Source organism: Mytilus californianus, unplaced genomic scaffold (genome assembly GCF_021869535.1).
Source record: "Mytilus californianus isolate M0D057914Y unplaced genomic scaffold, xbMytCali1.0.p SCAF_3, whole genome shotgun sequence".
NCBI lineage: Eukaryota > Metazoa > Mollusca > Bivalvia > Mytilida > Mytilidae > Mytilus > Mytilus californianus.
In genome coordinates, this window is record NW_026262679.1 from 79,594,030 (window position 1) to 79,608,079 (window position 14,050).

General features: G+C 30.9%; 1 protein-coding gene across 3 annotated transcripts in view; it reads left to right on the forward strand.

Annotated features, from left to right (window-relative positions):
* The first annotated feature begins 3,095 nt into the window (after nt 1-3,095).
* The window catches only part of LOC127735134 (G protein-coupled receptor kinase 5-like), a 43,115-nt gene continuing 32,160 nt past the window's right edge, over nt 3,096-14,050 (forward strand). For all 3 annotated transcript variants that reach the window (XM_052245220.1, XM_052245221.1, XM_052245222.1), the window contains exons 1-3: nt 3,096-3,289; nt 6,722-6,817; nt 8,518-8,630. In XM_052245220.1, the coding sequence (XP_052101180.1) occupies nt 3,238-3,289; nt 6,722-6,817; nt 8,518-8,630 (261 nt within the window). In that variant the 5' untranslated portion in view covers nt 3,096-3,237. The remainder of the gene's footprint in view (nt 3,290-6,721; nt 6,818-8,517; nt 8,631-14,050) is intronic.

Below are 14,050 nucleotides of genomic sequence, written 5' to 3' on the forward strand. Positions count from 1 at the left end.
TTCGTTCATTTTTTGTACATAAATTAGGCCGTTAGTTTTCTCGTTTGAATTGTTTTACATTGTCATTTCGGGGCCTTTTATAGCTGACTGTGCGGTATGGGATTTGCTCATTGTTGAAGGCCGTACGGTGACCTATAGTTGTGTCATTTGGTCTCTTGTGGAGAGTTGTCTCATTGGCAATCATACCACATCTTCTTTTTTATATTGACTGTTAAACATAAATCTATCTAGTAAAAATCAACACACTTATGGGTTGGAAATTTATTGCCAAAGGGAAAAACACTTGATAGTATTGTTATTTAGTGGTTTAAACAAATGTATGTGCCGTCTACTTTTTATCTGGTCAATCTCCTTTTAAGGCCGGGGCCATGTAGTTTAAACTTTTAATCTATTTGGAAATATAAAATGAGCGAATAATGCATACATCGAATGGCGTCTGGCTAAAAGATCTTTAATGTTTATTTATTAAGCCATAATTGTACACAAAATGCATCTAACTTGTATATATTTATGTCATGCCAGCCTTAACCCTTTCTCAACTGCACAGGTTTGTGCATAAAACAAAGCCAATTCTGGCAATTAAGTATGAGGACTTAAATTACTTTTTTTTTATTAATGTGCCTAAAATTTTCATATATCCTGTAGTATTATGTATTTATTCATAGTTGAAGCTTACAATATATGGTTACATTTTTGTAGTTGTTAGCTGGAGGGTCATTGATTTGTTAGTTTAGAATATGTAATATTTGTATTTGTTTAATACTGCCAATTTCCCCGATATTATGACAAATTAATGGTGCTATTCCGAAACTTTTTTCCAGCGAACAAAATACTTCCTTTATCAGAATTTTATCTTTCGGTTTTGAATCTTTATTTTTATAATTTGTAACTACGTCATTTATAAGTAAGTTGCGAGGCTGATACTGTTGCATTGCTTTACTACTCTGTCAATGGAGAAGAATTGAAAATGTTTATAATAATATTTGAAGGAGGATTCAGTATGAATAAACTACTATTTTATAACTTGAGACGTATATGTTTTCCAAAGCATATCAAGTTATTTAACATTCCAAAAGAATGTTTTTCATGGTGCAATTCAGGTGAAATAGATGATGAAAAGCACTTCTTGTTCACATGTACATCCAATAGGAATATAAAAAACAGGCAAGGTAATCATAATTGGGAGATATTTGATTTTCGGATTTTTACGAAACTTTGACCAGCGGTGTTTATTGCAATTCAGTCAACTGTCAGTGTGTAGTCAGTCTGTCTGTGCTCACAAAACTGAAATGATGTTTTTATAGTGTAAATCAAGAGAAGTTCTTCGGACGCGCGAAATATATAAAGCCTTAGTATCATTTATTGTTTGATTAAACACTCTACATGACATATGTCTGGATCAGGATAGGTATATTGATATAGGCACATAACAAAATTTGTACTTGAAATTACTATTCAAAGGGAGATAACAAACTTTCTTTTTATTAAAATCTTTGTTGATGAACAAATTATCTCTCTCTCTCTCTCTCTCTCTTTATTAAATACTTGTTAAATATAAAAATAAGAAGATGTGGTATGATTTATGTACAAAATAATGAACGAAAAAAAAAATATGATATACACCAACAAACGACAACCACTGAATAACAGGCTCCTGACTTGGCACAGGCACGTACAGAATGTGGCGGGGTTCAAGTAGTTAGATGGCACCAAAACCTTCCCCTAGCGTGGGACAGTAGTGCAATAACACAACATAAGAGTTAAAATTCATTAATACATTCAGAAAAGATTGAAATTTAGAAATTTGTCTTATTACGTCTAACATAAGATGCAATGTCTTTGCTATCAAACTTGAGTAACATCACAATTCATTATAAAGTTTAACTTGTCATCCGAATTAAAACTTTTAAAAGAATTGTTCAAAATATCAACATGGTTAAAAGGTTCTTCCCTTGTATCTGAGAAAATATTACAGTCTATTAACATATGTTGTTTCTGTCTCTATAAAATTGTCATCATTACAAAAAAAGACAAAGTCTATCACACAATGATGTAGTCGGCTTGGTGTTACGTTTCGTCTCAACCGAAAGTTGGCCGATAAAATGGGACGATGGTCACGGAATTTCGGTCATGTTTTAACGTATATGCTAGTTTTTAAAATGTTTTAAAACCCTTTCTATATGTACTGAAATAGTTTCAGGGCCTTTTTCGCATTTTTTAACGTCAAAAACATCAGTAACCCATTTCTCACTGGCGATCTATTTTATATAGGTTGTTATGTTGATATTATTTAGATAGTCTTATTCACATTTTATCAGCAATGCCAATACACATGAATGCCATCGGACCGGGGTTTGTCTTACTAGTTTCATCAGAAGTCCATTACTATTACTAGAGTAATGGACTTCCGATTTCATGACGTATAGTCCGAACTAACTATTCTATCATCCTGTAAAATAGAAAGTTTGATGAAATATCTAAGAACTTCAATGGTTAATATTTTTAATGATTTAAATGTTACACTTATCGTTTCAATTCTTATATGTATTTTGTATCATGTGTATACATAGAACTAATTGGAGGATAAAAAAGGTTTCAACAATTATATTTTAAATGTTACATATTCAATAATGGACAAAGATTTTTTTGTAAATCCCGTTTTCCTCAACGAGCAATTTAAAGAGCGAACGTCACTGAAGACACCCACCGACACGCGAACGTCATTGAAGACATTGTTGTTACAGCGGGTGTGAAAGCGGACGTCACTGAAAACACATTAAAAAAATGAGCAAAGCCTAGGCATAGAAATTTAAAAAAAATAAATAATTTCTTAATTAACTTCCACACTTCTTTTGTCATACTGAAAACAAAAACAAATAAAAATTTAAATAAAATTTCATTTAATCAAAAGTATACAAGATAATGTATTTAATATTTTCCTTTTTAAAATGGCACAACACATTAATTTGCTACTCTTAAATCTATGTTGACAAACATCAATGTTAATCGATTATTATTATTTGAACAGGAGTAGTTTCCCTTTCTTTTGCCTTCATCGATTTCGTCGACAGAAACCTATTTTGACCAATCAGATCACACGACTCTCTCATTTTCTGAATGTTCGCCATATTGTTGGATTTCTTTACCACACCCTGGGATTTTTATAGCGAGTTAGTGGACTCAATTAGGGTCGAAGTTGACCCTTGTTGATCTCCATTATCTCAAAACAATAAGTAAATGGAATTGGAAAACATCGTTGCAAATACTGTGTATTTAAAAGCACGCGAGGGTAAAGTATCGACACAACTGTCATTTCTCTCTGTCATAATATTCATTCAATTTATATTTTTAAGTTTATTACATTTATCGGTATTGTGTAGCACTGTTATCTTTCAAAACAAAAGAACTTCATTTTTTTCACAAATGCTTATATACTATGCATATAATTTTCCCAAGAAATTTTATGTTTTCATATGTGTGTATGGTGTATAAGTTATTCGGAATGGCTTTTCGGAATACACATTTGTATGCAGACGTCAATTTCAGTTGACCAATATTAAAAAAATGTAATTAAAAGAAAGATAAAAATGTTGTTCTTTTCAATTATATATTTCATGGAATGGAAACTTGAAAACCCCCTTTTGCTAATTTCATAATAAATGCATGCATAATGATTAATGCATAATTGTGACTAGATGTATACAAAAGATAAGATAGACCACAAACCAGTGTCTGGTCAAGATTTTAGGCTATGCTTGCAAACTAGCAATGTATTGAGTTAATTGGCCTGTGATGACAGGTTATATTCTTAACAGTGAATAAATTTAACTCTCCAACAGATCACTACATCTTTAATGATGATTTTGTAGGTGCTTCAAAACTAACCCAAGAATTCAAATGTGGAAAAAAATGCAACAAGTGACTGTAAAACACATCAATTCACGAATGTGTAAATTGATTGAGTTAATTATCTCTGTTGTTCATTCGTGAGCTGAAGAATATTTTTTTTATATTTGAATTCTTGGATTAGGTTATATTCTTTTTTAATATTTCATTGAGTTTTACACCAATGCAAGGGACTACGTCTTATCGTTCTTGCTTCATTTTTGTACATCATTCAGATGATCTTGACAGCACCCATTGTTTTATGATGTCAGAGAAGAGAAATTTATCTTTTTTATGTGACTAGGAAATCCTGTCATTTATTTCATTGCAATTACATTGTACATGTTCATTTGTTTTAATGTAATAATTGTAAATATTGAAAGATTTCAAATTTACTGAACAAATTAACAGCATTGAAAAATAATAGAATAGCATGCACAGTGAAATATCTGATGGGACAGAAGCACATTGAGGAAAACAGTCTAAGGGAAACACAAACATCTTAAATGTCAGATTAAAATTCATTCTTTGCTAACTGCATATACACAAAAATGTACAAAATGTATAGTATTTAGAAAAGTCAAATGTGCATATCATTAAGACAAAATCTGGAACGATTTTTTTTCAGTTCAAGAGAGAAAAAACAAAAAATTAATAGGGAAAACATTTGGACAAAAATCTGTTATTTATTTATATGTACATGTATACATGTACATTAGTGAAGATGGTAACTATACATGTACAAACATGTACTTATGTACATCTAAACAGTTCATTCTGTTGTGAGAAGTTAAATAAATATATGTAAATTCATTCACCTACAATGTAGGAAATAAGCCCATGTTTTTGAACTTATTTATTGTATCATGTAATATAAGGGTCAGACTTTAACCATATGAGATTTTATATTCCATCTGGTTACATTACTGGTAAATCATACTTCATTTAATTTGTAACAGGTCTCTTGTGTTTGGTTCTGGAAATCACACATCAAATTTTAACATTGTTGGTTCATGAATTTATGGCTTCCATTTTCGTAAATAAATTTTCAGGCAGTGATGAACTCTAATAGCCAAATATAAAAATCATCACCTGATTGGCCAAAAATAGTGCACCTCCTGCTTTAAGTTGAGGAACAGTTTGAAAATATCAATTTTTATCTCTCAGGAAGTGATAAGTCTTTTAATTTTGCATTCTAATCTTTCAAAAATAGTAAATCAGTCATCAATATGAATCTACATAACATTCAATTACATTTCAAAATGAAATTAATAGTATTGTAGTTTCTGCAAGTTAAATGGTCTCATTTCCAGTTTTATGTAAACAAACACCAACAATTTCAATCATATTATTAGAACGAGTATAGGTTTATATTGGATACAATAACATAATGGGCCTTATATAACCCTTGCAATCATAAAAGATAATACTGAAAGAAATGCATGCATTTTAATAACTGAGGCTACGGCGAGTCCATGAGTCCTAGACTCATGAAAATCTGTCTGGACTCGCCATTTTCAAAACTGATGAGTCCAAAGATGCATCAAGATTAAAAATTTTGTTTAAACTGAACACACATATCATTATTTTATATGAAAAGTTTAAAAGAAATCTGAATTTAATGTCATTTAATTGCTCTATTAGGTCATGGAGACTAAAAGGATAAATTATATTGTAATAAAATGTCTTCTTACTGTTCGACTCACCATGGCTAAAAATGACGAGTCCCTGGACTCGCCTTCAAAAATTCTTAGTGAGAACCCTGATAACATCTAGCTGAACTTAAGTTCTTTCATAGCTGACAATATGCAGGTAGTAATGTTTTGTTTAATGTTACTGCTCTTCTACTTGCATGTTACGGTGTAGACTTAAAACTGAAATTTATATTGGCACTCTTATTTAACTGCAAAGTAGATTATGACAATTACATATACATGTAAGCAAATTTGAAGAGTTTACAAGGTACAAAAATGTAACGGAAAACATGAAGGATATTTTTTTTAGCCTAAGGTACAATGTACTGTACATGTACATGTAGCAACAACAAAATATTTTATTAAAATTGAAGAAATGTACAAAATATTATCATGTCATGCATGTTGAATGCAAAACTTGGCTCCAATGCAACAATTGTTACGTATACACAAAGACATAAAACCGAGATTAAATGTGAACAAAATGATTAAAACCAGTGATTTTAAATATTGTATATCTATGATAGACATACAATTGAAATTTAATGATGGCAAAAGCCGCTTCATTGACCACAGACTATTTGAAAACAATTAGAATGGGAAAAGAAGGTTTAATTTATACTGAAGGTGAATCAGTTTGAATAATACAAATGTAAACGTAGACTCCATGCAAGTTTTCCTGATGACATTTTTAAGCTGAGTATTACCTGAACATGTATGAACAATGCATGTTATACATTTATATAGTTATTGCTAGTATTCATCCTACCAATTGTAATACATTGATGCATTTTTATGTACATGTAAAATTATATTTTGGTAATGTAAAGAAATGGTAAAATCTTTACAAGATTAGAAGTATATACATGTACTTTATTTCCAGTTTCAATATCTGGCAATTGTCAGACAGCTCAAAGCTACTGATACATGTACCATGGTCTGGTGCAAAACAAACATTGCTGTCACAGTGTTTGAGGTAGTTCTTACATCAAGTCTTATGCCTCTATGTGTAAGTTTTCTTTATCTCCAAAGAGCTAACACCAGCAGTATTTTAACAAGTTGTAGTTATTTCAACCTAGCCTACATGTACATTGTAAGCCAGATTATAAATGTTATTAATGTATTTATCATATACGTTACAGGCGGAGGAGGAAAAAGAAAAGGCAAGAGTAAAAAATGGAAACAGATACTGAAATTCCCACACATCTCAAAATGTTTACATAAAAAAGATGACATACGTAAGTAAAACTCTAATTGATTTTTTTAAATCTTCAACTTTTAAAGTCAGAAATAAAATCTTATGATTATGTACATGTACAAATCAACATGCACATGATGCACTTTTATTGAGTGAAGAACATATAAAATGTACATGATTTATATTGATACAAGAAGATAGTATACATGGTATGTGGATAGAGCAATACCATAAAGACAAGGTTCATTTTACGCTAAATATGGCCTTAAAATTCAACTGTATCACAGGGTTCTCAGTAGGGATTTTGAAGGTGAATCCAGGCACTCATCATTTTTAGCCATGACGAGTCCAAGAATGAGAAGAAATTTTATTGCTTTATAATTTCAGTCTACATGACAAAATAAAGCAAGAAAATGACATCAAAATTAAAACTTTTCCTCTTAACATATCTAAAATTTGGATATGTGTGCTTAGTTGATACATCATTTTACAATCTTCATGCATCTTTGGACTCACCAGTTTTGAAAATGACGAGTCCAGACAGATTTTCATGAGTTCATGAGTCCAGGACTCATGGACTCGTCTTAGTGAGAGCCCTGTGTATCGTTTAATATCAAAAAGGCCATAATTTGGTTCTTAAATGGATATAGTTCACAAGCCTCACTACTCGGTTAAACAAATCTCTTCATTAGAGTACATTCTAAGCTTCAAAGTCAGCACATTTTGGTTAAATTGTCAAAAAACAATGATTTTGTGCATTTTTTGGACATAAAAGCTTGAGGATACCCCTGGCCCCCACCAAGGATCCAAAATGTTCTGTAGCGAAGTTGCCAATGATAGTAATGAATCCAGAGACACAATCATTTTCTGGATCAAGGGTGGTGGCCTAGGTAAATTATGTTAAAAACTTTTAGAATTATAGAAAGTTTGACCAAAAAATGATTTTTCAACACAAATAAGGCATACTTGAGGGGTCATTTTTAATGTGATGTGCCAAAAAGAAGTTATTTTGTATTAATATTTATTTCACAACTATTTCTATGTGAAATTTTGTAGTATTTTGGCCTGATTAAAAAAAAATCAAATTCGTAGGGCCAATTTTAACCCTTTTTGAACTTGTTCCTTTATGAAAATGTATGAATAATTTTTTAAATGTATTCCGGTCAGCAATAAAGTTCTCAATTTATTTGAAATCAAGTCTGGCTCAATTGTAACAAAACCCTAGAAATATTTTTGGTACATGTACATGATGTATTCTTTGCAATATATCCAGAAAGTTTCAATACACAGGGTACGAATGAAAAAATGTTTTCTGGCCTAAATTTTAGTTTTACATCATATTTATAAGAAATCCTTTTCTTTAAAAATGTGACAAAAAGGTTGGATGACTGAAGACCAAGACAAAAAATAGTTTTGCAGTTGGACGTCATTGTATTTGTTTAGGCAGTGTTTGACACTGACCGGAAGTTGGGAGATACATGTACATTTGTACATGTAGGAAACAATTTTGCCCTGTGGGCTACAAGCTTAGCCCTGTAAGTTAATGAATAAATTAGTAGTTCCATAGTCCAACAATGTTTCAAAGCATAGAAATTTAAGTAGATTAGAATATTCATTGGAGTCAGCTTACCAAAAATGGTTGTAACTAATGAAATAACTAGGCCAGACAAGACTTAAATTTGAAATTTCTCAAAGGAATGAAACAATAACCTCAAACTTCTTTTTAATTATTAATTTCAGATATATCCTATGAGTTTTTAGTGGAGCAGCAACCAATAGGGAACCAGTTATTTAGATTATATTGTAACACAAGGCCAGAGCTTGCCAAAGCCATCAAATTCCTTGACCAAGTGGTAAATATCTTTCTATTATGATCACAGTGTCCAAAATTTCTTAGGATGTAGGTTCTTTTTAGAGCAATTGGTTGTGCTTTATTTTTGATTTTAGGGAAACAGGCTATTAGACTGACCTCAATATTGAATATCTATATATAATTCTGTGATTTGACATACATGTACTTCAACACACATGAATTCTGATTACCTATGTACATGTACATAGAATTTCATAGTGTTTATTTTATGTTATGTCCTTGTTGACATTTCCTGTAATCAACCGTGGTAATTTGTAATATAAATATGTTCTATACAGCCAGAGATGTGTAGCATAAATGTACCTAGCTTTAAATTTCATCTATGCTATTTTATAACCTGTCAGATATTGTTAGAACATAAGCAATAAACCTTGAAGGAGAACTTCACCAATTTTATATACAATTTATTGATAACTTGTACCTTCACAGGATCTTTCATAGATATCCATATGCACATGTAATAGTTATCAATAAATATAAAAAAGAGGATCCTTTAAGTCAATGCTAGATGCTATCTTGGTCTTACTGAAACATAAAATATGGGTTATTTACATGTTTACATCCTTGAAGGCCATAAGTAAACTCAGGGAATAATCTTTTACAGGGGCCCAGTAGCCAATGCTTCTGAAAATTTGGCTGGGCCCCTAACCTTTTACAGAATATTCCCTTATGGTCAATGCAAAATTTTCACATGGAGTGAAATTTTAAAGCTTAGTCCCTAAAATTTAACTGTGTCAGAGCAATAAAGGGCTGTTCCTTTTATATATTGGCTATTACTTCCTTGTACTTTTGTTCCATGTACAATCAACTTATATCTTTTCTTTTCATTCAATATTTTAAGAAATTTTAATCAGGTTTGAGTTGTACTGTACATGTAGGTTTGTCATGATCAGAGTAATGCAATATTTCTGTTTGAAAGAATATTGGAGTAAATTGAGTTTGCTGTGAAGTTGTTCTTGAATTGTAAACTGTAAATTCAAAAATTATATATATATATATATTGCGTGCATTTATTATTGTGATTTCTGAAGAATGGACAAAAAAGGGAGATTTATTATTGCGGTTTCAGAAAAATGTGCACACAGATATCTGAATTCAAACAGGACCTTTTTATTTTCATCTGTGTTTGCTTGAAAAAAATTACTGAATTTTTATTGGAAAGGATTAATCATGTGGCTCAGCACTATAGTACTATTTTATATTTATCAAGTCACGCTCAATCCCTGCATCTAGGGTATATATGAAATAAAACTCTTTTGGCAATACAGTTTCTAATATTCGTTATAACATCATGTTTGTCTGACTTTATCATTATTTAAAGTTAATATGAATATTCTTTCAACTATTTGGTCTAAAGAATCTTTGTAAGATGTTCTTGTCTAACAGGAGGCATCAGATTTTGACCTCATTTTCATTTTTCCACAATCCTTGTTCAAGTCAGTGTCTTAGTTCCTTTGAATATTAGTTCAGCTGAATTTGGTTTATGAATCAATGTTAGATGAACATTGTACATATGTGTGTCTGACAGGGGTCACCTGACCTTAACCTCATTTTCATGATTCATTGATAATAGTTCAAGTTTTCTATATACACATGTACCTGAAGTAAGTGACTGTCAACATATTATTTAGCTATATTCAATAAGGTAAATGAAAAGTTTCAGTGTATATGTGCACATGTACTTATTTTACTTTAAGTTGAATTCATAAATTGTTTATGCTGGAATTGAGTGTATATTTTATTATATATAAATATAAGTATACCATTGACAATTATTAACACTTGACATCCAAGTCTATCAGAAGTGATTGTCAATTTCTTATTATTAATTTATGGCCTTTCGTAAGTTTCATAAGTGACACAGCTCCTTAACTCTGTTGTCTGGCACTTGGAAATGTAAAAGGAATGTATCAATTATTCATATTTAGAGAAAATTTTGTTTCTATATCCTTTAAATATAAATTACGTTTCCTTGATTTAAAGGATTAAGCCACGCCCACAATTATTTATACATGCATGGATTTAAATTAAATATTTATCATGTTTATGTCGTTGAAATTTTGTTATTAGAAAAATTCTACTAGCAAAATCATTTGTCTAAACAAGCAGACAGAAAAACCATTGATGTGCTTCCATTCAATTCTGCTTTATATATATGAAATCTGTATATATTTTCTTTATGAATAAAGGCAGGTGTTAGTATTAGTAATTGGTCAATGAGACAGCAACCGAATGATATAAATAACTAAAAGTTATCTAAAGAGCAACATTCAATCTTCAACAATGGACAGGTGTCTATACAAAATATCAAGCTCTTATTCACAGTTAGTCAAAAAAGCTTTTTCACAGTTAGGCCAAAAAGATTGAATACTAATAAACAAAGACATTCAAAGATCTGCCATTGTCACCAAAGTATTCAATTAACAGAAAGACATTAAAGGTCATTATGTCACTAAATCTGTTGGATGTTTACTGATTGATAATGATGTATTTATTTGTTGTAATTGGCTTTGAACTAGCTTTCAGTAACTGCGAGTTCTCTTTGATCAATACTTAGTATCTTTTGTCTTTATGTAAGTTGTTTTTGGTGTTTGTGGCAATCTGACTAGTCAAGCCAATTCTAAAGGATTTTTTACATTTTGTTCTTATTTTGTGCTGTTACATCACTGGCACAGGTTAGGGGAAGTGTTGAGTGTTCAATAACATGTTCTTTATGTCAGGAGCCTATAATTTAGTGGTTATCATTGGTTAATGTCTGTCATTGTGTATTTTAATGCCCCCACCATAGCGGAGGGGGCATTAAGTTTTACCCTTGTCTGTCTGTACTTCCGTATGTACATCCCAAAATTGGTTTGCGTTTTGTAACTTTAATTTACCTCAACCAAATGTTATGAAACTTATATGCAATGCTTATTACCACAAAACACAGATCAATTTTGATTTGGGTGGCATCACTTTTACCTTTTTAGAGTTATGCCCCTTTACAAATGAAATAATTGCTGAATTTTTTGTTTCCGTTCTCTAACTTAAGTTTGCCTCAACTAAATGTTATGAAACTTATACACAATGCTTATTACCACCAAACACAGATCAAGTTTGAATTTGGGTGGTGTCACTTTTGCCTTTCTAGAGTTATGCTCCTTTACAAATGGAAAAGTTGCTGAATTTTTCATTTCCGTTCCCTAACTTAAGTTCGCCTCAACCAAATATTATGAAACTTATACACAATGCTTACTACTACAAAACACAGATCAAGTTTGAATTTTGGTAGTGTCACTTTTACGGTTCTAGAGTTATGCCCCTTTACAAATGGAAAAATTGCTGAATTTTTTGTTTCAGTTCTCTAACTTAAGTTTGCCTCAACAAATGCTATGAAACTTATACACAAAGCTTTTATTACCACAAAACACAGATATAATTTGAATTTGGGTGGTGTCACTTTTACCTTTCTAGAGTTATGCCCCTTTACAAATGGAAAAATAGCTGAATTTTATGTTTCCATTCTCTAACTTAAGTTTGCCTCAACTAAATGTTATGAAACTTATACACAGTGCTTATTACCACAAAACTCAGATCATGTATGAATTTGTGTAGCGTCACTTTTACCGTTCTTGAGTCATGTCCTTATATAACCTTATATGCAAGCGGGGGCATCATCTGTGTCCCATGGACACATTCCCCATTTATTTTGTCATAAATCAGTTCTTTGGTTTTCTTGTTTGAATTGCTTCACATTTTGTCATGTCAGGACCTTTTATAGCTGACTATACAGTATTGGTTTTGGTCATTGTGGAAGGCCTTATGGTGACCTATAGTTGATATAATGCATGACATTTGAACTCTTATGGAAAGTGGTTTAATTGGCAATCATACCACATCTCTTAAGTCTAAATTAAACAATTTTTTGGAGTTTTCCCTTCCCCGTTTTTATCTTCATCAGTGGACTGAAAAAGTTATACAATAGAACTCAGTAAAAATCAGTACAGGAAAATAACAAAAATGATGGGAAAGATGACAAAAACCAGCACTTAACCATTTTATAAAAAATGCTCCAAGTTACTGAAAGCAAGCTTAAAGTACTTGACTTACTGATGTGAAATCATTCCATTCTATAGTCTACATTGTATATACTAGACTATACATGTATGTTTATCCAGACTTGAAACTTTAAAAAATTAATTGGACATATTATCTGCAAAATGATGAGCCTTCCTGGTGATCTGTTAGATTAGAATCAGAAGTAATACAGTTCCTTTGTTTTATCAAGTACAAATTGAGCACAGAAATCAAACAGGTATTCAGAAACATGCTGTGCATGTTGAAGTTTTTGCTATCATTTCCATGATTTATAACTTTAGCTGTTATATACATGTAGATAGATATTAATGATATCCTTAATCTTATATTCATCTTAAAAAATCTAGATTTTTATAGGCACTTCATGTTACATTTTCCCATTAAATTAAGATAGGAGTAAGTAGGTAAAGAGATATAGATCAGGGGAAAGCTGATTACTTGATAGAGATATTGCTATAAATACTTAAGGGTAACAGCTTTATAATTACAGAGGTTGGAAGTATTATACGTCATACTGCTTGCAGTAGTTGTACTTGTTTCATCCAAAATATCATTTATAATGATGGCTTTGTATAAGAATTTGAAACATTTTGCGATTGTAATAGAAATTAGAGCAAGCGATGAGAGATTTTTTTATCACGGGAATGTTATTCCAATAATGTCTTAATTATGAATTGATAGTTATTTTTTATATATAGTTAAAAATGGTTGATTGGACAGCACCTATAAATGTACCACATTTGGGGTACTAATTATAAAAAAAAAAACAAAATTTAAGAGTGATATAATTTCTGTTTTAGCTCATTTGAGTCGGATATCATTTATTTTATAGAACTATATAGGTGGAAATACTACAGAAAAGTATTCCTCAGTCATCAACAAAAAACATAAAAATTGGCAGGCTACCAAACAAGATATTTAAAGATTTTTTTTCTTGAATCTGAATAAAAACAAATGGTATTTCCTGTTCTCATTTTCTGTATACAAATTTATAAATTACACAGGTAATCAGAAAAATTCACAAAGGTTTTTTATCAAAGATTAAAGATTATTTTGTTTTCAAAACATGCTAAATAGTCTTAACATGTGAAGTCAGCAGAGGGTCATTGAAAGACAAAACTATGTACATGATGTAACTTCAGTGCGTAGATTCAACTATTCAATTGTTTAAATTCTTTGTACATGTATTACTAGTCTGATCCATTCAAACTTATTATAATCTTTTGTGAATGTCACATAAATTTTTAAGGGTTTTTACAGGTGACAAGTTTTTTAAAAGAGCTTAAAAAGTTACGTGTTATGCATTTTTAACAACAGATATAT